The sequence below is a fragment of the Crinia signifera genome, chromosome 9 (genome assembly GCF_055691185.1).
Source record: "Crinia signifera chromosome 9, ASM5569118v1, whole genome shotgun sequence".
Taxonomy (NCBI): Eukaryota; Metazoa; Chordata; class Amphibia; order Anura; family Myobatrachidae; genus Crinia; species Crinia signifera.
In genome coordinates, this window is record NC_139225.1 from 16,613,435 (window position 1) to 16,640,174 (window position 26,740).

The 26,740-nt window shown below is 49.0% G+C and overlaps 1 protein-coding gene across 4 annotated transcripts in view; it reads right to left on the minus strand.

Moving 5' to 3' along the window:
• The window catches only part of PNPLA7 (patatin like domain 7, lysophospholipase), a 118,030-nt gene that overhangs the window by 9,159 nt on the left and 82,131 nt on the right, over nt 1-26,740 (minus strand). For all 4 annotated transcript variants that reach the window (XM_083161176.1, XM_083161175.1, XM_083161177.1 and 1 more), the window contains 10 exons: nt 25,200-25,263; nt 24,473-24,641; nt 22,203-22,385; nt 19,001-19,119; nt 12,975-13,131; nt 11,100-11,216; nt 10,915-10,984; nt 3,176-3,292; nt 2,452-2,600; nt 1,342-1,494 (listed from right to left, as the gene is read on the minus strand). In XM_083161176.1, coding sequence (XP_083017302.1) covers nt 1,342-1,494; nt 2,452-2,600; nt 3,176-3,292; nt 10,915-10,984; nt 11,100-11,216; nt 12,975-13,131; nt 19,001-19,119; nt 22,203-22,385; nt 24,473-24,641; nt 25,200-25,263 — 1,298 coding nt within the window. The remainder of the gene's footprint in view (nt 1-1,341; nt 1,495-2,451; nt 2,601-3,175; nt 3,293-10,914; nt 10,985-11,099; nt 11,217-12,974; nt 13,132-19,000; nt 19,120-22,202; nt 22,386-24,472; nt 24,642-25,199; nt 25,264-26,740) is intronic.

The window sequence follows — 26,740 nt, forward strand, 5'->3', positions numbered from 1 at the left end:
AGTCATCCCGCATAAGAGACCGTAATAAGGAATCTTTGTGAGGAAGACGAGGGCCTAATGCGCAGACCCCTGGGCTGATAAATGGCTGCGCAATTCTCATTGGAAATTCAAACAGCACTCCATTCTGCAAAGTGAGTGTATTAAGTGCCTTGTGGGTTACAGAGAGAGCGGCGGAATACGTCGCGTCAGGATCCGTAGTCGTTGACAACCGTAACTGCCTGGGCTGTAAAACGGATGATGGTCATTAGCCTTCATGCTGCCTAAAACTGTAATTAAGCTTTCTCATGCAATAAGCCAGACATTGTCATTATAACGAGGGGAGGGGGCCGGTCACATCCACTCGGCTGAAGAGCCGCAAGATTGCCGTAGATCAAAAGGCGGACACTTCACTGATCGTCTGAGTGAGCGCTACATATGTACAGATCATGTGGCAGAACACGTAACCGCACTGGGTGCGGGCGCTGACAGATACGCTGCACCAAATCCCACTGTAGAGCCGTGGACAGGATTATTAGTCCCTAACACATTATATCTGCCATTATCTTCCAGATGTTACTGGAAATTACACAGTTCCATGACGCAATGGCATATATTCAATGCCGTGGGCGAGCGGTGACTGCGAGCAGGACTTTTTGCACCCTGTCAGTATTCAACTGACCCCCCCTCATTCGCAAATTCCCCCTCGCTCCGTTTTTTGAGCGAGGGGGAATTTGCGAATGTGCCTCCAAAAGCTGCGAGAGCCGAGGCTAATTACAGCGAGTTTGCTGCACTAGCCGCGGCTCTCGCAGTTTAGGGGAATCCTCGCCGTTCTGTGACTGCGAGGATTCCCCCGGAACGTTGCATAGTGCGAGCGGCCGGCGCGGGGGTTAAACTGCGAGGATCACTGGTTTTCTGTGATCCTCGCAGTTTAACCCCCTCGCCGGCCGCTCGCACCGGCATTGAATACTGCACAATGTCATCTAAAATTAAAGCATAGTAAAAATATACATGGATCCAGCAAAAAAGCCCCAGACCGTCACCTGCCCCAGACCGTTCCTAGCCCAGCCCTAAGCCACAGGCCGTCACCTGCCCCAGACCGTTCCTAGCCCAGCCCTAAGCCACAGGCCGTCACCTTCCCTCTTCCATGTCTGAAAGTTGAGATCCCGTGGGGGTTTTGCCGATAAAAGCATTGTAAGATTTGGGGCTTAAACACGGCGAGATTTTTTAGACTCCGCTTAATAGGCCCCACCTTCAGAGGAACCATCTTTTTCCCTTGGTGTACAGAAACCCTAACGAATGCCAAGCATGGTGGGCGCAAATCCCCCCATTCCCGGTGGAACCCGACATATCTGGGATACCTACACAGATCTCATCGAACTTTCCAAATTCCAGTGTTCCGTATCGGTCGATGGGCGGCCTGATGTATTCGCAGTACTCGTTATTCATCACCATCTCCAGCTGGCGCACGCAGCACACGTACGCCAGGCGGGTCTGGATCTCCGCCATGTTCAGCACCTGGCAGAGGATAATACGGTTAGAGAGATCCCAATCACCCGGCCCTCCTGGTCGTATTCCATGTCCGGAGACCTCCAACCAGATTGCCGGGTTTTGCAGCAACAAGAACCCTAGATCACAGTCAGACAGCCCGCGGCCGAACCACAAACGTGAGCCTTGTGCTGTCGAAGCGGCTGTAACGCTGCAGGTCGCCTACATCAATCTCTCTCTCGTCCCACCGCTGCTAAATGAACAGTTGGTCTCAGCCGCATTCTGGAGTTAATCAGAATTGGCCTCTGCATTTTATTACTGTCGTTCCATGGGAGAGTATTTATGCGTCGCGGCAGGGCCAGGCACATAGAGGCCACATGATCCGCAGCACCTTATAGAGAATATTGCTATCGGCACCTTTGCCGGAGGAGCTGACAATCTATATTACCTATAACATTAACACAACATTTAGGTATGTTTTTGGAGTGTAGGAGGAAACCGGAGCACCCAGAGGAAAACCCATGCAAACAGGGGAGAACATACACACTTCACACAGATGGACCAAGAATGTCCAAGTGCGCAAGTCAAAGTTTTCCATTTCAGTCCAGGTTTTGGTGATATCCATGCTGTAGGCAAGAAGGTGAAATCAAACTGGCTGAGGTACTAATGAAGTCACCTGTGCTCAAGCATGGCTATGCGTAAAACCTGGTCTGTAATGGTGGAGATTGGGAGACTTGGAAACTGCGCGGAGCTTACAAGCGTGATGAGAATTCTAGAGAGTCAGATCTCACTTCCGTGCCCGTCTCTGCTGGATTTGCACGCAGCGACATAAAAATCCCGATCATGGGTTAACCACCGCCATTACATGCGGACACAAAATCTATCCCTGTTTGTCGCGGCTGAATGCATGGCTGCCCAGAGATTTCCGCATCGCCTCGCGCGTTAGTCACGGTGTGGATTCGCACCGATACACCTGGGAAATCTCACCTTGACTCTTTCTGCCAGCGGGTTCCACCGCTTCCACAGCAGCCACCAGCCGGACAGGGCGTCTCCGTAGTTTGTGAGGTCGGTCTCATCTCTGCTGCCCACATCGATGGCTAGTACCACTTTAGCACCCATGGAACGGGCCACGTCGGCTAGAAGACATCGGGGTGAGAGTAAGATGTTACCGGTCAGGTCCTGGACAGGGGTCAGCCACAGAGAGAGCTGGAGCCCTTTATCTAGGGATAGTTATAAATGGCAGACGGCAGGGGTACGGGGAGTGGGACGGGTAGCCTGTATTCCGTGAGGTGTTCCGGTCCCCCCGCTGTGATACACTGACCATAACTACATGACCAGGAAACACACTGCAAGGCGCTGACACAATAACTGTATTCTGTCGGCTTACAGTGAATGCCACCCGATGCCAAGTCTCTCTGTACAGGTGTGTGCCAGGGGGCGAGGAGCCCGTACGCCCATATAAAGGGTTTAACTTTCTGTATTGTTGGCTACAAATCTGCACCAATGCTATCACTCAGCGGCCAAGTTACACAATACTGCGGACATCTGAAAAACACCCACATGCGACCAATCGGATGGCGGCTCTCATCTCTACTGAATAGAGTTTGTAAAATGACAGGAAGCGTCTCATGGCGTGAGATGGTAGCTGGTACGCCCTGTGTCCTACATACAAATAAGTACCTATTCTCACACTTGTTGTCACCATGTATACCTGGGAGATTGTTGATGTATCCTCCATCCATCAACAAATGCCCGTCTTTGGGGTCACAGAGAGGAGGCATGTACCCAGAGAGTGACATGCTGGCACGGACATATCGCCATAGACAACCTGCAAAAAAAAAATACAACAGTAATAAATAAAAATCAACTATATGGGAACTGGTGACATCAGGGATAATGAATGCAGCCTATCCAGTCACTAGGAGTCAGTGACCTCACTGAAAGTGCAGCCTATCCAGTCACTAGGAACCAGTGACATCACTGAGAGTGCAGCACTATCCAGTCACTAGGAGCCAGCGACATCACTGAAAGTGCAGCCTATCCAGTCACTAGGAGCCAGCGACATCACTGAGAGTGCAGCCTATCCAGTCACTAGGAGCCAGCGACATCACTGAAAGTGCAGCCTATCCAGTCACTAGGAGTCAGTGACATCACTGAAAGTGCAGCCTATCCAGTCACTAGGAGTCAGTGACATCACTGAAAGTGCAGCCTATCCAGTCACTAGAACCAGTGACATCACCGAGAGTGCAGCCTATCCAGTCACTAGGAACCAGTGACATCACTGAGAGTGCAGCCTATCCAGTCACTAGGAGCCATTGACATCACTGAGAGTGCAGCCTATTTAGTCACTAGGATCCAGTGACATCACTGAGAGTGCAGCCGAACCAGTGACACCACTGCAAATGACTTCACTGAGAATGCAGCCTTATCCAGTCACTAGAAAATAGTGACATCATTGTGGCTGCAGCCTATCCATATAGTGGGTACCAGCGACACCCCGATACATGAAGAACTACTCTGGGTCTTAGTGATGTCACTAATTCTTAGCGAATGGATAATTTAAAATTGGTTCCGAAGAACAAATATTTACACTGAGACATGTAATGGGTGGAATTATTCTGGGCAACAAGAACATCATTCATTATACCAATCGGACGTGAACTGTCACCGACAACAGGGCACGCTCCATAACTGGGAAATGACGGTGTAATGACTCACATGGATGTACAAGCACTGTAACACAGACCTGTCCCAATGATGTGACCACATGATAGGAGAGAGCAGGGTGGCAACCTCTCCCCCTTGCACGTAACGTGCACTTATCGGCATCTCACACAAATGATTTACAAGCAGTGTTGAAGCCATCACACGTAGATCTTTGGGAATTCTCATCCCCCGCTGACAGCACCAACCGCGTTCTGTCAATATGCACTAATCTCTCTGTGCAAATGCAATCATGCATTATTCATCTCTCAGATACCGACAGAGACATCTCTGCGTGGTCTTCCATAAACCCCCCGCAGATGCGCACTACTGCTTCCGGGATTATTGGCAGGGCTGTGTTTTATGGAAAGGGCAGCGGAATACACAGAGGTGTTCTCTATTTGTACCCCAATAATAATTTCCCATAGGGACAATAACCATCAGGTGGGTCCTACAGTACAGCATACGTGAAGCCTTGTGAAAATTGAATCCACAGCAGATTTAAGAACACGTCAAGTTACCGAAATACCCCAGAATATAATATATTACCAGCTATTTATATGGCGCACACATATTCTGTGGCGCTGTACAGAGAATATTTGGCCATTCACTGCCCCAATGGATGTTCCAATCGACCACATGTACACACACATACCATCGAACCAATTAACCTACCACTATATATATGGAATGTGGGAGGAAACCGGAGTACACGGTGGAAACCCACGCAGGCCCTGGGAGAATATACAAACTCCACACAGTAAATATAGTGCTGCCCATAAGGCGGGCATTTAGGTGCTTTAAAACCAAATCATTTTTAGGTTGCTCCAAGAACGGATGCTGGATGGGATAGACCAGGGGTAGCCAACTGCAGTCCTCGAGAGCTACCAACAGTTAACGTTTTCCAGGTTTCACAGAATCACAAGTGAAGAAATTAGCTCCACCTGTGGATCATTTATAATGTGTCAGTCAGTAATGAGTGCACCTGTGCAGCAGCTAGGTGATCTAGAAAATGTGAACTGTTGGTTGCTCTCGAGGACTGGAGTTGGCTACCACTGGGATAGACAGTAGATGTGGTTGGACCTTGTTGGCTTTGCCAGTTGAATGGCTTGCAGGAATCTCGCTTATGCCTGCGAATTACAGGCTGTTACCTTTAAATTACAATGTAAAACAGACTCCAATAACACGATCGCGTGGTAGCAGCTGAGACTATTACAGAATGGAACAGCTAAGCACGCAAGTGACCAGAATAGATGCCAGTTAATTCAGGGGCATTTTAAGAGAGGAGGAGGGCTCAGACTCTAATGTGCAGAGGTCTCCTGGAAAGTGGCGGAGCGGCCATTTTTCTGGTGATTTCTCTACTACGCATGAGTAAAAAATGTGAAGGAAATTACCACAATCTAGTTGATTTTTACAGCGCTGCGGTATAACGGAGGGATAAGTATTCAAGAATTGGGTTAGTTTACGGTGTGGGCCCTCCTGGATTCAGAGTCCCCTAGTGTGGGTCATCAATTCATCAGTTGTTTACAGATTATGTGGGGGAAGCAAATTAGCAAGCGTAATTTACAGTGGGCTTATTGATCCCCTGGGATTTGCCCGGGCTACCTGGATCTAAAAAAAAAACAAGGCTCAGAGGTGTGTTCCAAAGCCTCTCTGCTCACTACATCCTGTGTCTTGTGACTGTGGTTGCCATGGTGTTCATGACACTGAAGAGTATTCAATTACTGATCACAATCTGAAGAATGAGGAATAGAGAAGTTTAAACAATAAAAGAAAAAACTTTTATGGCAAAATGGACAAAAAAAAACTTTTGGATCCAGGCTTTGGCTATAACATATTTGACTATTTTTCAGCCACCTCTTGCAGAGTGCTGCAGCCCCAATATAACCTGCCCGGTGCCCTTCGGGTGCAAGAAGGAGGAATCAGCAACAAGAGGAACAGCAAGAGGGCATTCAAAGCAGTTTTGTTGCCAATAGATAAAGGTGTAAGAAGGCATTAATCTGTGGATTTGGGAACACATTGTCAGCTGAAGTGGCGCGCACACAACCGCCACCCCTCCGGCTTTTCCTGACGGCGCCGCTGTTCCTGTCTGTACAAAAAGGATTACAATAGTAAGAGTAATCACGCTGATGAGGAGTTGCCACAGCAGACACGAGATAAAGATTGTTATTACATCTAAACAGGCTTAAAAGCGAAGCCCAAATGTATTGTTGCAGCTATGTCTCAAAGACTTCAGCTGAAGTGCTGCCGGATCATTGTAGGAGGAATAATGGGCAGAGTGGCACTGGGGACCGTCCCTTTGAATACTGGGAAGAAAAGAAAAGCTCTTTGGATTCTCTTGTGCATAGTGGCGGCGGTCCAGCCTCTGATGTGTAATCAGACAGAGCGTTCCGTACAGACATCGTTGCTAAAAGTGATGATCACGGGGGGAAAATAAAGAAAGCATTGAAAAACCGGCATTTACCAAGGGAGGATCTACAATGGAGAGTTCCAGTGGGCATGAGATAATAATGGGTGACTGTCTCTAGAGGACTGCGTTCAGTGATGGGGACAATGAGCAACTTGAGGAAACCCTTCAGATGCAAGAACGACGTACACTGGCGCGAAAGTAGCTGGTTTAGGGTGCGGGCACCAAAGACAACCCGACTGTGCCATGTCCTAGCGCCACCACTGCCCCCCCCCCCCCCCCCCAACATGGCAGCTAGGCGCCTTGAGTCCTGTTGGAAAAAAGTGTGCGATATAAATTAAACTAACTTACTAATCGTCTGGTATTTTGGTCTAGATGTATCAACCTTCAAAAAGGGCTAAAATGGAGAATAATAAATTACCAGCCAATCAGCTCCTACCTCTTATTTTTCAAACCCTGTAACATGGCAGCTAGGAGCTGATTGGCTGGCTGTTTTATCACTCTCCAATTTATCCCTTTTTGATCTTGATACATCTGGCCCTCAATCTCTCTCCAAGCATTGATACATCTCCCCCTCTAAGTGTCCCATATATAAAAGGTACAAGAGGTGTCATTTTTCTAGTGACATCTTTGTATACGTGTGTTGCCACTTTCAAGGTCAACAGGCCCTTAAAATCGACAGGTACAAAAAGTTGACAGGATGAAATGGATGACATGGCACTGGTCAACACACATGGTTGATGCAAAGGCTTCCCTCTCAACCTTTTACCCAACAAGGAATATGATTGGGAGAAGTAGCCTAATTTGGGCTACACATGGCTTAAAATGGTACCCCAAAAAACTTTGTGTCGACCACTTCTGTGTCAAAATTACAACTGTGTCGCCCTATGACTCAACCTATGCCATGTCGATCCAATGATTCATACCTCACACAAACACATGACACACATCTACATGGATGCACCAATATTAGCACACACGTGTGCCGGATTAAGCCTTTGAGGGGGCCCGGGTCACTTTAGACAGGGGGGGGGCCCTCCCACTTGTCATTACAGAGAGAGAGAGAGAGAGATAAAATGCCATATGAAAATCCTGTGTTTGTCCCTCTGTACAGTACTCTGTAGGAGCCCTGACATGCTCAGTGCTGATTAAAAACCTTCCCATGACAAGTCCGCTGCTGCTGCTGTCCTCCATGGGCCTGAGAAGAATATAATGAGCTCCACTAAGCAGAGCTCAGCACAAGCCGCTCAGCCTCTGACTTTTTGTGCAAAGTCTCATGGGATTTAGTCAACTCCCAGTAATGCATTGTACACTTGTGCAGTCATGGGGCCTTGGCTCCCGATGCTCAGGACCAATAATCGTTGTGACTTTGGCAGTTAGATGAAGATTCAGCACTACCCCATGCGCACTACATTTAGCTTAAAAGATTGTTGTTTTTTTTAAAACCAAACTACATGCCAACAGGGGGCCACCTGTGCCCCTCCCTCTGAGGGAGGAGTCAGATGCAGTCGCGTTGCATTCGCTGCTGCTTCCTTGGAATCAATGCCTCCTGCTGCAGTAGTGTTGGATCTCCGCCTGAGGACCCAGCATCGGATCACTCTCTCTTGGGCGACTTATGGCAGTCATGGGGACGAGCAGGTCAGCCGTTGCCGGGCGTAGGAAATAAAAGTCTGTGCAACCACAGAGCTCTCTGGCCTCTCCCTTCGCCCTAAACGGTGGCACCATGCTGCATAACACGAATTGTGTTAAAACGAATTGCAAAAACCCCACAGATTTTGTGGCAGGATTTAAATCCGTGTTGTTCAAAATGCAAAACCGGACGCGTTGTATTGGCGACTGTATATTTCCCAGCCCGTTACACCGGGTTTTGCCTTTAAAACATAAATAATAATAATAATAATAAATGATGAACGGAAATCTGATCGCTGCTCATAAAATAAACCACAAGACATTAGTAAATAGGACATAAAACACCCTAATGAATGTTCCGGGAAGGAGCAACGCCTCCGGGAATTCCTGCCTCCGTAGATAGAGGTAGAGGGCAGCTGGTCCCCTGTACTCATTAGGTGGCGGATTGTGTGGGTGTGAATCTGCCGACTGAAGGATTAATGATGCAGGGAAGTCTCTTCATGAGTCACCTGTCAGATCTGAGACCGTTAATGGAACCGTCTAGTGCAGGGATAATACGCCGATGTCAGGCTGGCCACGGATCATGCCACAGCTCCCACCGCTACTGCCCTCTCTCCCATTACAGTGCACAGGCTGCGGGGGCCCTCAGTACACGAGCAGGCCTCACCTCAGGACAACGCAGCTCCTGCCACTACTGCCCTCTCTCCCATTACAGCGCACAGGCTGCGGGGGCCCTCAGTACACGAGCAGGCCTCACCTCAGGACACCGCAGCTCCTACCACTACTGCCCTCTCTCCCATTACAGCGCACAGGCTGCAGCGGACCTCAGTACACGAGCAGGCCTCACCTCAGGACACCGCAGCTCCCACCACTACTGCCCTCTCTCCCATTACAAGGCACAGGCTGCGGCGGCCCTCAGTACACGAGCAGGCCTCACCTCAGGACACCACAGCTCCCACCACTACTGCCCTCTCTCCCATTACAACGCACAGGCTGCAGCGGACCTCAGCACACGAGCAGGCCTCACCTCAGGACACCACAGCTCCCACCACTACTACCCTCCCATTACAATGCACAGGCTGCAGAGGACCTCAGTACATGATCAGGCCTCACCTCAGGACACCGCAGCTCCCACCACTACTACCCCTCTCTCCCATTACAGCACACAGGCTGCAGAGGACCTCAGTATGTGAGCAGACCTCACCTCAGGACACCACAGCTCCCACCACTACTGCCCTCTCTCCCATTACAGCACACAGGCTGCAGAGGACCTCAGTATGTGAGCAGACCTCACCTCAGGACACCACAGCTCCTACCACTACTGCCCTCTCTCCCATTACAGCGCACAGGCTGCAGAGGACCTCAGTACATGAGCAGGCCTCACCTCAGGACACCACAGCTCCCACCACTACTGCCCTCTCTCCCATTACAACGCACAGGCTGCAGCGGACCTCAGCACACGAGCAGGCCTCACCTCAGGACACCACAGCTCCCACCACTACTACCCTCCCATTACAATGCACAGGCTGCAGAGGACCTCAGTACATGATCAGGCCTCACCTCAGGACACCGCAGCTCCCACCACTACTACCCCTCTCTCCCATTACAGCGCACAGGCCGCGGTGGCCATCAGTATGTGAGCAGACCTCACCTCAGGACACCGCAGCTCCCACCTCTATTGCCCTCTCTCCCATTACAGCGCACAGACTCCTAGATAAGACCTTTATGACTTCCAGGGATGTATAGCATACCAACATTCACAGCAACATGGCCTTAAATCCTCTGTGCCTGGCATCACTGGCTCTGAATAGAGTTCCCACAGAATGCGGTCATCATTCATTCCTTACAGCCGGTCTGCCTGCTCTCACTTTCATTTGTTTGCCAGTTCCTCCCTCTTCTGCATGCGTCACTTGTTTTTTATATCAATTCTTTTCTCTTTTACTTCTGTGTTGTACTGGAGACTGTTTTATTAATTAGGTCACAAGTCATTCACATAAAACACTAACTACCCCCCCCCCCCCCACACACACACACCCACACCCACACACCACACTTTTATTAATAGCAACACCTGTTATTATTCATATCTAGACTAGATTAAAGTCTTTCCTAGCCAATAGGAAAGCTGCACTGACACTTCGGACAGTGGAGTCAAAGTATCATAAGCCTTGGACAAAGTAGCAGCCAATCAGCTCATAGCTGCCATGTTAAAGGCTGTTTTCGAAAAATGACAGTTAGGGGGCTGGTTGGCTAGCACTTTATCTCTCTGCAAGGCTTAGTACATCTGCCCCAGCGTGTGCCGTCAGGATGACGCACTTACACCTAATATACAATATGAACTTTTCCCAGCCAGTAAAGCCCAAACGTTGACAGCGCTCAGTAATTATTGTGCCGACACACGTGACGTATATAGGGGAAAACACAGAAGCGATTATACCTTATACAGAACGCAGAACGACATGGCTGATACGTTACCGCAATGACTTTAAAGGGGTGCGGCTCAATACATCTACAATAAAAAACTGGGCAGCCAATAGGTCGACATTCAAAGTCCAACAAGTTTTTGGATGTTATTTTTTTTTTATGTAGATCTATCGACCGGATACTGATAACAATGCACCCGCCCAGGAGCCACCTAGCTGGGGAAGCGCATGACCGACACCAACTGTATACAGGACAGTAGGTGGCGGCAGCAGCTGGAGGTCACCTACCGTCAGTGTGCACTCGCATCGCAGAGGCCGTGATGTCCGTGGTGATGTTGAAATACGGAATCCAGAGATCCTGCAGAGAAACATATAAAATGTTTTTATCTAGCGTCTGACGTGGCGGCATCCGTACACACACACACACACACACACACACACACACGGAATGGCGTTAATGCCGGACTGCTTGCCTCGATCTGCTTGTCCTTGAAGATGCTGCTGATGCTGCTGTTGAAGGCAGCTCCGGAGAACATGGATGTGATGGGGTAGGTCAGATCTAGGACCTTCTTGAAGACGGAGGTCATGTCCTTAGTGGGAGATACAAGCACGTGAGGTGACTTTAGGATCAGATTTAGCGCAGCGTCAGCAAATGATACATTACACTCTACTATATTGTCCCGATTCCCACGTTTATCACTTTATCACACATGTAGCAGCTCGTTCTCCAAATAAATGACTTAAATCCAGAAAAAGCTTTATGCGATGTGAAGCAGTCGGGTGACGCAGGATATCGCACCCAGGAAGGTTACGCCGCTGGGTGTCCCCGTGGTGAGGAGCGATGGGGGAAACAGGCGGTCCAATTACCTCTATATCTCTCTATGTGGGGTGCTCCATTATATTGAGATTGATGCGAGAAGTCTGGATTGGACATGACACCAGCCAAGGTGGCAACTGGAGTTGCAGGTGAGCCATCTACACCTGGGTACCATAGCGCAGCACGGAAAGCATAGCGGGCGCAAAGCAGATTTGGACACACCCATGGCGGGGAGGCGGTGTATGTGTACTCAGTTGGTTAGGACTTGACAGCTAGGGTGGGCATCTTTAAGGGGCGACAATCTTCAAGTCCGTAGGCAAATATTCCCGCTCAGGTTGGGGTGTAGCGGCGCAACTCATGGATTTAATGCTAACCGCTGCCACTGTGCAACGTTCCCCATCCTTTGTATACAGCAAGTTTGACTGTGTATAAGGAATTTTGGATGGGCAAACAAGAGCCGGGACACACACAGGCAATACTTTCCGACTTCCGCTTAAATTGCATTATCACGGCTGCGGTCTACAGCGCCGGGAATCTAATGGAACACGACAGCAGGATTGAAATCCTGTTTCAGCATGCAGCCGCCCCAATTATTTCTAGGTGACCCAGTTAGGGCAGTGTCACGGAATTGTTCAAACACGGCGAGCTGGAATTATCAGACATTAGTGCCGCAAACAGATTGGATGTTACGGAGATTCTCGGCCCCCTTCTGCCGCGGCCTCAGCACTGAGTTATGCAGACATTCGTTATTCCGCAGAGGTAAACACAGGATCGGACGCTTTCTCCGGGAAGGGATTAAGTCCTCCTGTAGTTTGCCAGCCAAGTAGAGACGGAGCGATGGCTGCGCTGCAAATAAGCTAAGCCTTGTGCGCTCTGTGAGGCCGATCAGCGTAGTTGTGTTTTCAGTAATTAAGTTGCCACCTTTCCGCGGGAGATGCCGGGATCTGTGGCGTGTGGTAATGGGATTACTAAGCAGGGGGAGAGGAGGATAGTTGTTTTCACCTATCACACAGACACGGTTTAGTCCGTTGTGCTGGATTCCTATACCGACATCACCAGCGTCTATTTGTGCAACTGGAAAGAGATGGAGCCCGCACACTTAGCCGCCATCTTCTGATGGCATTTCCCAACATGCTGGACAATGATCAGACCTGTTAATTTCTTTAGGGGCTTATACGAATTTGAGCACAAAGGAGAACGCAACCGCACCTGTACTACCGGTCGCTCACCTGCGACTTTGTGCCGATGGAACCCTTTTGTTCGAGTATACAGTATATCCATTTAGCCGAATGTGCAAGGATTGAGATGCTGGCTTTTAGTAATACTGTAATATTGTATATCAGGGCTCAAGAGCGATGTCTTTTACAGAAGAAACCTAAATAAGTTGCCATCAACTGTTCAGCATCCATTGATGGTCTGAGTATGATGGGGAATCAGAAATGTGCTTAATGCATGGGGAAAACACAAACTATCGATGGGCTAACTGCCGCGCTACTGTATCACAGGGGTGGACCAGAGGAAAACTACTCACCATGGACCACTCCCGGGCCCGGATTCTCATGCGGTTGAAGCTGCGTTCCTCTGCGTACAGCGCCCCCATAAAGGACCCTATAGACGTCCCACCGATCAGATCGATAGGAATCCCGCACTCAGTCAAGGCTTTGATGATACCTACTTGCGAGCAGCCCCTGAAAGAGGGAGGAGACAGCGAATCTTTATTCAAATGACTACGCAGCTGATTAGCGGGCAACACCCACTCAAAATCTGACGCCATTAAAAACATTCAGACATACCGTCCACGACCTGAAAACAGTGGCCTGTACCTGGAGGATTATGGGTAATGCAAAAAACATCAGTGTGCAGTTAGTCTGAGTGAAGGGAAACAGATGGGTCTGGGGCTACAGGTGGCTGCTAGGACCCGTTCTCTGCGGCCCCCCGCTCCGTCCTGGGTCATAGACCTGTTCTTATATTATCTAGTCCGGCGCAGTCCTGATAGTCGGCAGTGAGGGTATTTACACAGAAGTAGAATTGTAATTATATTACACACAAAACCATAATTACTCATTACGTGACCCCAGAGATTTGGGAAATGGCACATTTGCATAATTCTAATGAATTCAGCGCCATACGTACCGATACCCCTGTAATAAACAGGCCGATGGAATAACACAACCGCCATCAGAAATGTTTCAAGGGGACATTCATAACAATTTATAGGTGACCTTATAAAGCTCAGTCTGATCAATCCACTTGTATCTGGTGCCACGACATGCAGTAATGGCGCAGTGCCTCGGAGGTGACACAACAATGCGGGTCACTGATACACTTCAAATCTGAGACTTCTAACAATCCATTGGGGAATATTTTTGTCTCATGTGACAGAATCCAAATAAGCGCCAGTATTATTATAGTTTATAATATGGCGCCACAAGTGTTCCGCAGCGCCGAATAGAATAAATAAACAAATAAAAGTAATAATAAGAGACATAGGTGAATCGTAACAAAATCCTCCCATAATCCCCAGGGAAAACCGCAGTCAGGGGGGTGGGGGGGGGGTGTTACTCGCTAGCCTCGCGCCGATATCATTATCCCACTTTGCAGATCATTACTCATCACTTAATTGCAAACGGTATTTTAGTCTCTCCACCAAAGACACGCAGATTACGCGCTGTCAGCCTGATTTACATACATCTCACTACCCCTCCCCCGACCTTGAGCAACATCTCCCCCAACCCCCCCCCCCCCCTTCCCCATAACAGAACTTTCCCTACGAAGAAGGATCTTTAATCTTGTGTTTAGCTGTGCCATCTGTACGCTGCGGCCGCGTTGCCCCCCGGCACAGTCTATTACCATTAGAGACCCTATTTATCTAACAAAAGACTCCAAAGACACAAGTCGCTGTACACCGGCTGCATCGCTGCCTGCTCGGAAATAGAAACGCGCAACCAGACGGAGCAGAGAAATAAAATACCCTGATCTGTTTCTGCAAATTCATTTTCATCCACGTAGAATTCGTACAAATATGGGGGTTTATTCCGAGCGGAACGCTGCTGGGCGAATCTGCATGGGGACGAATAATCAAAAGACTGCGCGTGTGTCTGGGACGTAGCGTATATAAGCGAGGCCAAACAGTCACAATATAATACAAAGAATTTAATAGCAGGCCCCTCGCACCTTGACTGACAAGAAGCCGCTGTTTATGCAGGGTAACCTGATGTTGTCAGGGAAAATGCAGGCGCACCCAGGAATCACCTGGGAGGACGTAAGCGCTGGCATTGATCCCCCTCATTCTGTCGCAGAGTTGTGGAAGGGTCTGGGTTACGCACAGACTGCGCACACCGGGAAAAAAACATTTGATGCTCTGCAAAATCACCCATCAGCGACCAGGTCTGAAAAACCCCCATAATCCACAGACGGTGCAAATGTGTGTGTCACAGAGCAAACTCTGATGTCACCACTGATCACTGGGTGAGCTGTGATGTCATCACTCCAGTGTCCAGTTGGCAAATGTGTGCATTGTAACGTGCAAGCGGCTACAAATGATTCCCAAAAAAAGCAGAAGCGACCTTGGCTTCCTGTGACCTGTGAACTCACGGGATGCGCTGAAAGAAAGTCGCGTATCCGTGTGATTTGCCGCAGAAATAATTGCATGGCGTTTAGCAACCGGAGCAGTTAAATCAGTAAGCGATGGACTGGCTGTATTATTACAATGGTTACTAATAATGTCAGGAGCGGAACGCAGACTGTGTGATCCCTGCAGGCGATACGTACAAGTCCTGTATCCTGTATCATGCCAGCTTATCTCACGTAGAACATACACGACCCGTAAGCGATCTATGCACTCTGCACATCCCGCTGGTGTTTCCGCGTCAGCGGCACGCTGGTGTATGCACTGGTGTGTGAGTGTAATGTGCTCTGAGGGGTTACACAGCCAGAGGAGTGAGTGAGGGACAGAACAGGGTCCAGCTGCCCACCCTATATAGTCTCTCCCAGACAGGTCTGATGTGTACGCAGGACATATACTGTGTGACCGGCTTATCATATCATCTGTATGGGGACTAGGATATTACACCAGGCATGTGAGAGACACGCAGAGCTGAACGTATGCCAGATTGCAGAGATTATCATGTGAGTTTTCTCACTGCGCACCCTCCGGGACTATGCGCAAAAATACGCGCAAAAGTCATGTAGTGCGGCGGCATCTCCCCAAAGATGCAGTGTCAGGTCATCTCCGATACCACTAACTGGCAGCATGAACCAAGTGGTCCAGCAAACGGCCCGCCGCTACACACTAAAATCCCTGGCCTCTTCCCTCCCCCTAAACGGCAGTGACATGCCTCTGTATAGACAAACTATGCTTGTGACTGCCCCCAACTGGCATCAGACTATCAATCACTGACTCGCTGACGCCGTTTTTACTTCAGTCCTTGCAGTACGGGTCCTGCACACGTGCAATCAGTACTTTGCGCCGGATACAGCAGTTCCTCCCCATAGAGTACTAGTCACTGAGGATTAGCGTTGTACAGTGCGTATTGTGCTACAAAGCGTCTGCGGACACATCCGTACACAGTTACAGATCTCCTTCAGGGCATGATACACCCGGATAAGTCCCGTTATGCAGCACAAAACCCTGTAATTACTACTTGTACCCTGTATCATGAGATCACAGAATCTGCGGCGTTACCTTGTGAATGATGATACAACGTAATTATAGCACCTGTCTGCAGCTATGTTACAACATATCATTATTATACGTACAGTGGTGACAGGTGTCATTCTCCGGAAGTCTTACACTGTTATATGATCTAGCAAAACTAGCCTTAATTCCATCGGAATCGCTCCGGGAACGAGAGTTAATCCGAGCACAAAAGCAATGGTGGGGAAAGAACGAGGACAAGTCGGGCAGGAGACGCTCTTCCTGGCTGCCGGGCATAACACGCAGCCCACTCCTACAGCGGGTAAACTAGGAGATCAGCCTCTTAAGAGCTTAAGTGCTGCCTGTGGGCATATCAGGAAGGCGGTTCTCCCTGGGACCTTATATCTGAGAGCAAGCCATGGAAAATCCCTGCCGGTCACTGCTATGGCCGCCCGGGATATATATTCGCCCCTGACCTGAATTACCAGGCCGGCAGTGATATATGGGCACTAGGAGGACAAGCAAACAGTGTAGGGTCGTCTCTCACCCGTATCATACGGAGGCCTGAATCCCGGCCCATTACTCCTGAGCCTCCTCGTCATACCGGAGCCGAGACACCAATACCACAACATCTGCTTACACGCAATGTAACCGGAATATCAGGATGCCAACTGCTGCTCCTGCCTACTGGGGTATCGTGCTCAAACCCACAATACGACACCCAAAAAATAAAGCGTCAACTTTTTTTTCAGACATGGACTATTTGGGGGTCTCGACCTTTCGAACCAAAACCAAAATTTCTGGGTTGTAGTAACGTTTTCCAGAAAACACAAACTTTCTATTTGTTACAGCCTCAGCCGCACACTGATTATAGGCAGCCGCTGATCACTTTAATCAGCAGAAGCTGCTTGCGCATCCTTTTTGCAAACAAATTAATGGGAAAAGTCACGAGAAAGAGGAGTCACACGGAGCTTACATGTTATGTATAAGGTGACTTGTATCGCATGGAGGATACATGTATGTAGACGCATCCGTATGGCGAGATTCAATGTTTTCTCACCCCATTGCATTATGGGGTAACTACTAACAGCCCCCTCAGGCAACACAACTGTGCAACACGCGAGCCCAATAACACTGCGGTGCCTAGGATATTAGTATTGTGACACAGGCTGGGCCCACACTAAACTGTCCAATGTATAATGTTGGCAATGCCACCAACAGGCGCACTCTCATTCCTGCCCCAATGCCCCCCCCCCCCACACACACACGCGCTGCTACAGAGATACAATCTGTCTCGTTTATGTCAGATACGTTTGTATCTCAGTCTCGCTGAACGAGACAATGTGACGTCTGCCCTTTAAGTGAGAGTCGGGAACAGATGCCTTGCCTACGCAAGGACCAGATATGTGGGGGAGGCAGCCTGCAGTGGGGTGGGGCATCATCTAGAATAATTCCTATACCCCGTCCTTAATTGCCCTGTATTCGCTGCAGGCAGGACATCCTCCGTGTGGGATATAAACTGGTTAAATGTGACACACAAAAGACTGGAATTCATAATTGAGCGGTTCAGAACGCGCCAATTCATCCAGGACGGCTGCTCATTGTTCCGTCCAAGTTACCTGCGGGGCATCCAGGTGAGCGCACATCTGATTCAGGAAACAGAGAGCAGTGAGGAGTAACAGAGCGCAGTGCAGCGCGGGGTTACTGCGGGTATCACTCGCCTGAGGGGTTACTCTACTTGCACACGTCTGGCCGCTTAGTGCATAGGGGAGAGAATGCATCTTCCAGTCTATGCCGGATTGTGCTTACAGCCATAGTGGAAACAAGGAGCATGTAAGTATTATAATGCATGCTCTGTATAGTGCCAGAGACTAACCCCATAGAGGTACTAGCAAGAGACTGGAGTTAGATTGAAGGGGAAGGGGGAGAGGGAGGGGGGTAAAAGTTAGGGCTGGGCTGCATGCACGGGCAGAGGGCTGGGCTGCATGCACGGGCAGAGGGCTGGGCTGGGCTGCATGCACGGGCAGAGGGCTGGGCTGCATGCACGGGCAGAGGGCTGGGCTGCATGCACGGGCAGAGGGCTGGGCTGCATGCACGGGCAGAGGGCTGCATGCACGGGCAGAGGGCTGGGCTGCATGCACGGGCAGAGGGCTGCATGCATCTAGGGAGGGTTAGACAATAAGAGGTGTGGTAAGGGTTATGCACTAACAGGGAGAAATAAACTGCAGCGAGAGGGCTAGGCACCTAGAAGAGGTGATAGGCAGCCAGGTAAGTAGGTTAGGCACTAGTGGGGAGGGAGAGTTAGGTGGCCAGGTAGGTATGTTAAAAACTGCACTCAATCCCCCCCCCCCCCCCCCCCACACACACACACACACCGGAACCCCAACTGTTGGCCGGCATACCACACCCATTGGGATTTCCCCTCTCTGGATGCTGGCGGTCCGTCTGTATTCATCCATATGTATTCCCAAAGTCCAGCTAGTTACTTACTCATTCATTTAAATATCAGTTACAGTGTTTTACACTTAACCCCTTGGCTTCCATGTACGCCTCTATGCCATTTGCGCCAGCCGTATTGCAACTGCATTTCGCCACATATGCGACGCACACCCAGATTATAATTCGGTCTTTTCATAAAACTGAAAATTTGAGAATGTACCAAAAGCCTCGCGCAGGACGCAACGTGTCAGATAAAATGTAACCAAATCACACTAAACAATTATATATAAACAGGAAATTCCAATGAACTAAAAGGCATTTTTTCAATTGTAATAACCACCTCAAAGAAAAACACTTCACAGCTCCTGTGATCGCCATACATCAACTGGCCAAGTACCACAGACCACGTACAGAACCACGTTTCGTATAATGCTCAATATACTGTACACAGCCCCACACAAATACATACACACGGTTCTCACCTGGCTCCACCTCCTCCCAGCACCAGGGCAATGGTGTTCCCAGTAAGGACACGGGCCAGGCGTGAGAAGTCACAATGACGGTCTGGGGGCTTCTGGGACACTCGCTCGAACATTTCAATCTGCCCGGGGCAAAAAATAAATCAATCAATCACAAAACAATGTCGTGTCATAATTCCTATTAAGAAGTATGTGAACTCATCAAGCCTTCAAATAAATAGGGAAGTGGGCAAATGGGGAGGGGAGCCCCATGTCCACCAATCAGCTCCCGGCTAGCATTTATCAAGTATGTAAACATTCTATCCACAAGCGGATTGGTCACTTTGGGAATAGTCTCCTTCTCCAGGTTGATACATTTCCCCCATCTGGTATATTACATATCACTAGTATAAGCCCCAATGGCAGCTCCAGAGAGCAGACACAGCACAAGTAGAATGATCAATGCCAGCCATTGATTAGGATAGAACCTGGGCACATCTCTGATTGCTGTATCCTCCCAGGCACAATGAAATGATACATTGTAACCGGGAATCACAAGTGTCCGCTGGAAACAATGAGCAATCAGCGCATGTAACAGGATCTGAGCAGTCATAGCCTCCGTGTCTTGTTCTGCGGCTTTGTTACTGGTATAAGAGCGCACACCGGGGTTATACGAGGTGGTGACTGAGGGGATGGTTTCTATAGTAACGCCAATATTCTGCCCATTAATTGTGGCAGACTCAGCAGATCCCACAGTGATGTACAATATGGGGTGTGTGCAGGAACGGCCGGTCAGACATCACTGAGGAGCGTTACAGACCTGGATTACTATGCATCGGATTTAACCCCTTTATATCCAGAAGCAAAACTCCCAACCCAGTTTAGGGCTTTTGTTTTGGGACATATGGGCTCCTGGTGTTTTTTTAAAGTAAAATGCAGAGATCTACGCTTCTTGCAGTGCCCCCCTATCTCTGTATCACACCCTCCCCCCCCATATCTCTGTATTCTTGGGCTAACCATCATTCATCATGGGGTACTGGGTCTACAGTAGGTGCAAAAGGAAGGCACATTGGTGCTTACATCCCCAGATTTACCTAAGCCCCACGCCCTCCGTGAACTCCAAGTGTAGATGCGATTAATACGCCTACAATTCTGCACTGATGTAAGCACGTTACGGTTCGGATGAGGCCTCAGTTAACAGTTCAAGGGGGAAAAAATGGATTATAAAATAAGGAGGTGGCTGGTGTTTGGAGGTGCTTCATTCATTGGCTGTTGCCTGATAAGGCAGGATACCATTGTGCGCTGGTGAAGTGCTTTATTCATTGGTTGTTGCTTGAGAAGGCAGGATACCATTGTGTGCTGGTGTCCCTGAAGTGCTTCATTCATTGGCTGTTGCCTGATAAGGCAGGATACCATTGTGTGCTGGTGTCTCGGAAGTGCTTCATTCATTGGCTGTTGCCTGATAAGGCAGGATACCATTGTGCGCTGGTGTCCCTGAAGTGCTTCATTCATTGGCTGTTGCCTGATAAGGCAGGATACCATTGTGCGCTGGTGTCCCTGAAGTGCTTCATTCATTGGCTGTTGCCTGATAAGGCAGAATACCATTGTGTGCTGGTGTCTCGGAAGTGCTTCATTCATTGGTTGTTGCTTGATGGCACGGATAGGATCTCACCTGTGCACCAGACCTCTAGCATTATGCCAAAACATGGCTGCTAAACCACCAAGCCTGTTACATGACAGAATCTATACAGGAGAAGAGTCCAGGAAGTTTAACTCGTCCACGTCATTTTCTGGTGACCTCAGTAACCCGTCCTTTTCAGATGGTGCAAGAGGCATGGCTTGGCACAGACGCTCAGACTTTCATACCCATATCCTAGATTACCACCTGTGACGCTTCATAGATGCGCCACAAAGGTTGACACTGCATCGTGTGCCCAGGATTAGTCACAATGCAGCTGGTATAAAGCCGCAGGGCACCGCTGTGTAGCAGGATGCATGGCGCGTCACACACGGGTGAGTCCTGTCCCAAGGGCGGGGGCCCTCGTTAGCCGTATCTAATAAGGTGCATGTACAACAGCCTCAGTAACAAATGCACTTGACGTTCACAGGAGAACGGAGAAATCTTCAGATGTTGACAATCCCAGATGCTGTGGTTATTAGTAGACACGCTAGCGTTTGGTGCTGTACAAGTGCCTGACACGTAGGGAAGTAATTGGAGGATGACTTGTCACATGGACACGAGGCAACACTCGGGAGAGAACATGTCAGGACCGGTCATTAAGTGATTTTAGAAATCCTGCAGAATAAAACATCTAAGGACACCAGGCTCCAGCGCCGACACCCTCTATGATCTGTGGCCATCACGGACAGGACCGGTATATCAATAGAGGACTACCCATCAGGCTGGCTTCAAAACCCATCCACTGTCACGCAGAAAGCAGAGTAGGCATTTTGCCTGCAGATAATGACTGTGTTGGTCAGAAGCAACACCAGCATTACTGAGAGTTATCAGACCGATCGTCCCCAATCTCTGTCCCCCCCCCTAGAGGTGGTGAGTTACTTCTCACATTGTAGTTTTGCAGTATAAACTTACACCACGTGGCCCCAGCCAGTGCCCGTTTACCTGGTCGCACACCCAGTCACAGGAGGAGCCAAGAGTGAGGCCTGTGCACTGCACTAAGCATCTGCAAGGTGTGGGTAGAATCTAACTGACTAGAATGGCTGGGGCTCCTGTCCAATCATGTGCAACATTCATTACACACCTCCAGCCTGAGTAGTTTCAACATGACCAGTGAGGCTGCTGCACAAAAATGCCCTCTGCTGCTCCCGGGAACAACCAGCTGCTGCAACTCTGTCTCCAAGTAATGCATCACCAAATCCCCAAATATACAGGCCCCGGTAACAGACTACACGTACAGTTATCATTAGGAGATCCGAACTGGATGTTCTGTCTTGAATGCAGCACACATCGTTCCGAGAATGGGACAGATATGTTATTTTGTCAGCATTCATTCAGATCTCATTTTCCTTTGACTGAAGAGGAACGGTTGGGGAAACCTCAATTTCGCCCATTTCTATGGAGCTTCCTCTATACGGAACACTTGGAATTTTTAAAACTTTAAAGAATGATCAAAATTTTCAGTAACAGACTCGGCGGGGGCCTACAGAAACCTATCACCCCCCACGCACCCTATGGAACTGCCTCAGTGCGTGCACCTGTACTTACCAGTTTGGGCAGGCTCCTCTTGGAGAAGACCCGGTGAGGACAACACAGGTGCAGATGTCCGGAACACCAGCTCCTCATATTAAGCCACTCGACGGTGCGGGATGGTGGCGGCCCATCTTCTTTGTGCAGCAGGATCAGCTGCTTCTGGGCGCGGACGGCCGTGTTCTCCAACATCTTCTCCAGCTGCAACACAGAACGGCCGAATTCAAATGGGACGCAAAGTGCTCGTCGGTTACAAAACATATATACCACGTTTCTGATCACCCATCTAATTGCTGCAAATTATTGCCACTGGCCTAGAAATACAGCATGTGGCGGCAGGTAAGAACCACTTGGACCATCTAGTCGGCCCACTTACACACCATTGTCGGGTGCCACCTAACCTTCAGTACCAGTAGATTTTTAAACCACAGATTCCCAAGCCACACTCCTTACGGGATACAGTCGAATGTTTGACCATAAGATGGCCGACAGTGATTAGGTAGACACCATTGAGTCGACATACAGGAAGGTCGACAGGGGGTCTAGGTCGACACATGCGTTAGGTCCTTGATGGCTAACCTTGACACTCCAGATGTTGTTGAACTACACATCCCAGCATGCTCTACTACAGTTTTGCTATTTGGCCATGCTAAAACTGATGCAAGGCATGCTGGGATGTGTAGTTCAACAACTGCTGGAGTGTCAAGGTTAGCCATCACTACGTTAGGTCGACAGAGATTAGGTTGACAGTCAAAAGGTTGAATGGGGTTGTTTTACTGTTTTTTGAGCCGACATGCGGTATTTCATGCCCTACCATCCACTAGGGCAGGGCTGGGCAATTGCGGCCCTCCAGATGTTGATGAACTACACAAACCAGCATGCCTTGCATCAGTTTCAGCATGGCCACATAGCAAAACTAAAGCAAAGCATCCTGGGATGTGTAGTTCATCAACATCTGGAGGGCCGCAATTGCCCAGCCCTGCACTAGGGCATGGTGGGAGAATAAAATAGTGCGCCGTGCCCGAAGCATGGCGAGTGATGCGGTACACTTAACATTGTGCCCATGTCAACTGTGTAGACATTCGGATAAAAAAAAAAACAGTAAAAAAAAAAACATGTCGACATTTTAACTGACGACCTAACGCGTGTGTCGACCTAGACCCATGTAGACCTAGTCACTTGTCGGCCTAGACCCCTGTCGACCTTCCTGTATGTCGACCTAATGACTGTTGACCATCTTATGGTCGATCAAACAATCCCATTCCCTCCTTCCACCCTACGGCACATCCTCAGAACATCAGAATGGGCTTGTAAACAGTTAATGCAATCCGGTCCTGTACAAGCCTGAATACAATCTGTCCTATTATAAAGCCGCACAGGAACTGTCACTCCTGACCCTCACCAGACGCGCACGGAATATCTGGATGCGAGATCCCCAGCTCTCTGTTGATTACATGCAACCTCTGCACGTCTGGGCAGGAACGGAGAGAACGTGAAAATCAAACTAATATCTGCAACGCAATTCTCCCAGGATATGAATGTAAGATAATTCCGTCTGGCTCCTTAACTTCACATTGATGCTCAGATCGGGTATTGCTAGCTCACCAAGCCATAACAGGGACAGGAAAGATGTGGAACTACAAATTCCATCATGCCCCGCCACAGATCTGCTAAAGCTGTGGCAGTGCTTGCTGGGGCGTGTAGTTCCACAGCAGCTGGAGTACCACATGTGCCCTACCCTTGATCTATAACAAGTTAGGTTTGCTGCTGCTGTAAGACTACAAGTCCCAGCGCACCATGCTTGTTACCCCTCTGTGATTTATAGAGCGCCACAAAGTCTGCACGACCCCAAATATAATAACATTCAAGTTTAATTCATTCCCTGGGATTTTATTGAAAAAGATTAAAACACTTGACGGAGTCCCTCTTTGGGAATCCCCTGTGGCCATCCCACAAGTGCTTCTACAATGGATTTAATTTCTTCATCTCTATTAGATTGTCAGCTCTAGTGATCAGGAACCTCACACCTGCTGTGCCACTGTAATCATGGCACACCGACCACAGCTTTATTAATAAGTGGCAATTGCCGGGGTGAGGTCACAGGTGGGAACGGAATAGATGCGCAATGGTAGCGAGGGAGCGGACAGAATTTGGAGATGGAAGGCGCACAGATGCTGAATGAGACCTAATATAAGACGGTCTCCGTGGGTTCTGCAATAAGTGCTAATACATCTCCTCAGCTTCAGGGTGACCGTATAATCTGCATGAGCCATGATCGGTAACCTCACCTCTCCGACGGTGGGCTCCTGGTCCCCCAGGCCCACGATCAGGATGCAGTCCGCCTGCCGAATACAGCGTTGGGTCCATGGCGTTAGGCAGTAGTCAGACTGGTACAGGACAATTCGGTGGATGTCTTCCTGTTGCCCCAGCCAGCTGGACAGTCTGTACTCGTGAACGCTGCATAGTAAACGACAGAATACATGTTACACACGCCGCCTGTAAGCCAGTGGTTACACTTACAGCTGAAAGGCAACCTCTATTTCCACCATTATGTAAAAAAAATAAGAATACTTTATGGCTCACATCAAACATTTGGAACAGACTTTGCCACGTGCAGCTGCTGTTAAATAACAGAAATACTTTGATAGAGGCAGCCACCATTCTGTGAGATGCGGGTCTGCGTGGGCCATATTTGCGGAAAAGTGTCTAGACTACCCCTTCCTACCCACGACTGGAAGTGTAGATCCGGTCAGGATGCGATGGTCTCTGCATTATCATGTTCAGAGGTGACACGGTGCAAATGTGCTGAAGGTACTCTGTATAAACTGGCCGCACCTGCAACGTACCCAAGATGGCCGCCAACACTTTACTCCCTTTCATCTCCAGGCATATGTCTGTCACGCATTGCGGAAAACAATGGCAAACAACAGAAGGCTTGGCTGCACAGTAATTATGCTACATGTGCACTTTTTGGGGGGATAAAGAGATTCCTTTAAATATACAAAATGTACGTGCCTGTCCAGAGCGGCCGATCCCAGGCGTTGCTTGATATTGTCACTGGTGAGGAGTAACGTGGGGCCTGCGGAGAAACAGACACCGAGATAATAAATATACACATAGTTACTTTATGTTTGCAGGCATCAGGATGGGGAGTGGGGGGGGGGGGCAGATGCAACATAAAGAGATAGATTTGGTTCGGGTATGTTCAACTGAAACATGAATTGCAGTTTAACAAAGCTGTCTAACACCTGTGGGCTACATGCAAAAACAGCCAGTATTTACCCTGCGCAGAAACAATATCAATGTATCTGTCTCACTCTTTGTTCCAGACAAAGTTACTTATTGTTTTACTTACAAACATGAATGAAGGCCCTTCGTGATATTCTAGATAAAACCCCCAATGAACCCCTAAATATTCTGGCAGCGGTCATATTCCGATTCACCTGTGACTACCCCCGGGACAGGCAAACTTTTATTATTATGGTGGTGTGGTACAAAATGTCGGCATTCAGAATGATGACAAGGTCTGAATGTTGACACTGACGCGTTGACACACGCATAACATCAACATGGGTGTACTGTCCACATTTTATTAGACCTTAAACCATTATGTGGGCCGAGGAGCTTATATACTGTTGTGTATGACACAGACCTCAGAGGGTGGAATCTAATGAATCTCCCGGGAGAACGCTAATCCTCTTACTATCTGACAGTCCCTGCAGCGGACCAATTACCGGGAGCTGTGTCACTAATGCCGGCCCTCTTATAGCACAGACAATGGAAGCAGCGTCCGGTATCTGTATCGGAGGGAGTGAGGCTGTCATACAACCTGCGAGCCAGTGCCCAGAGCCGTCCAGCCAAGTGTTACATAACTCTGGGCAAGGATGGGGCCTATTCACCTGACTGTCACAAGGTGGCATCACTGTAATGTGCCCTTCCAACTAGCCAGGGGCAAATCAGGTGCATGGATAGGGTGCTAATCTACAAGTCATCCTGCAACGCCGGCATGGGGACGATTAGGAGGTTCTCAAGGAAAAGACAATGTATAGGAGAGTTCTCATTCAGATGATATTACAGTACAGTGATTGTGATAGCTGCCAGCTCTTGCCTGGTACAGGGCACACTGCCCCAAGACGTCATCACCCAGCAATGAGCAGTAAGGAGAGTGCACAGGGAGAGAAGTGCCAACGTGTCTCCTGGGAACGGGTCTATCTGACCAGAGTCGCCGTGGTAACAGGCAAGAACGGCTAGCTAGGGCGATTATCACCGAACACTGTGACAAACCAGCATGGGGGTCCGGGCAGCGTGCCCCACGCAAAGAATCAAAATCGGATTTGTCCATTTTTAGCAAAAGGAATAACAAATCAGGGAGAAAGAAACTCCAGGAAAGCGCCAGAACATAACGGAAGGGGGAACTACAGTATATAGGACATTATATTCAAGGACAGGCCACTTGTGGTGGCCGAGATGGACTTTGGGACAGGCACTGGAAATAATAGTTTTTTAAGTTCATCATAGTGTATAACATAGTCTACTCCAACAGCACGCAACACATA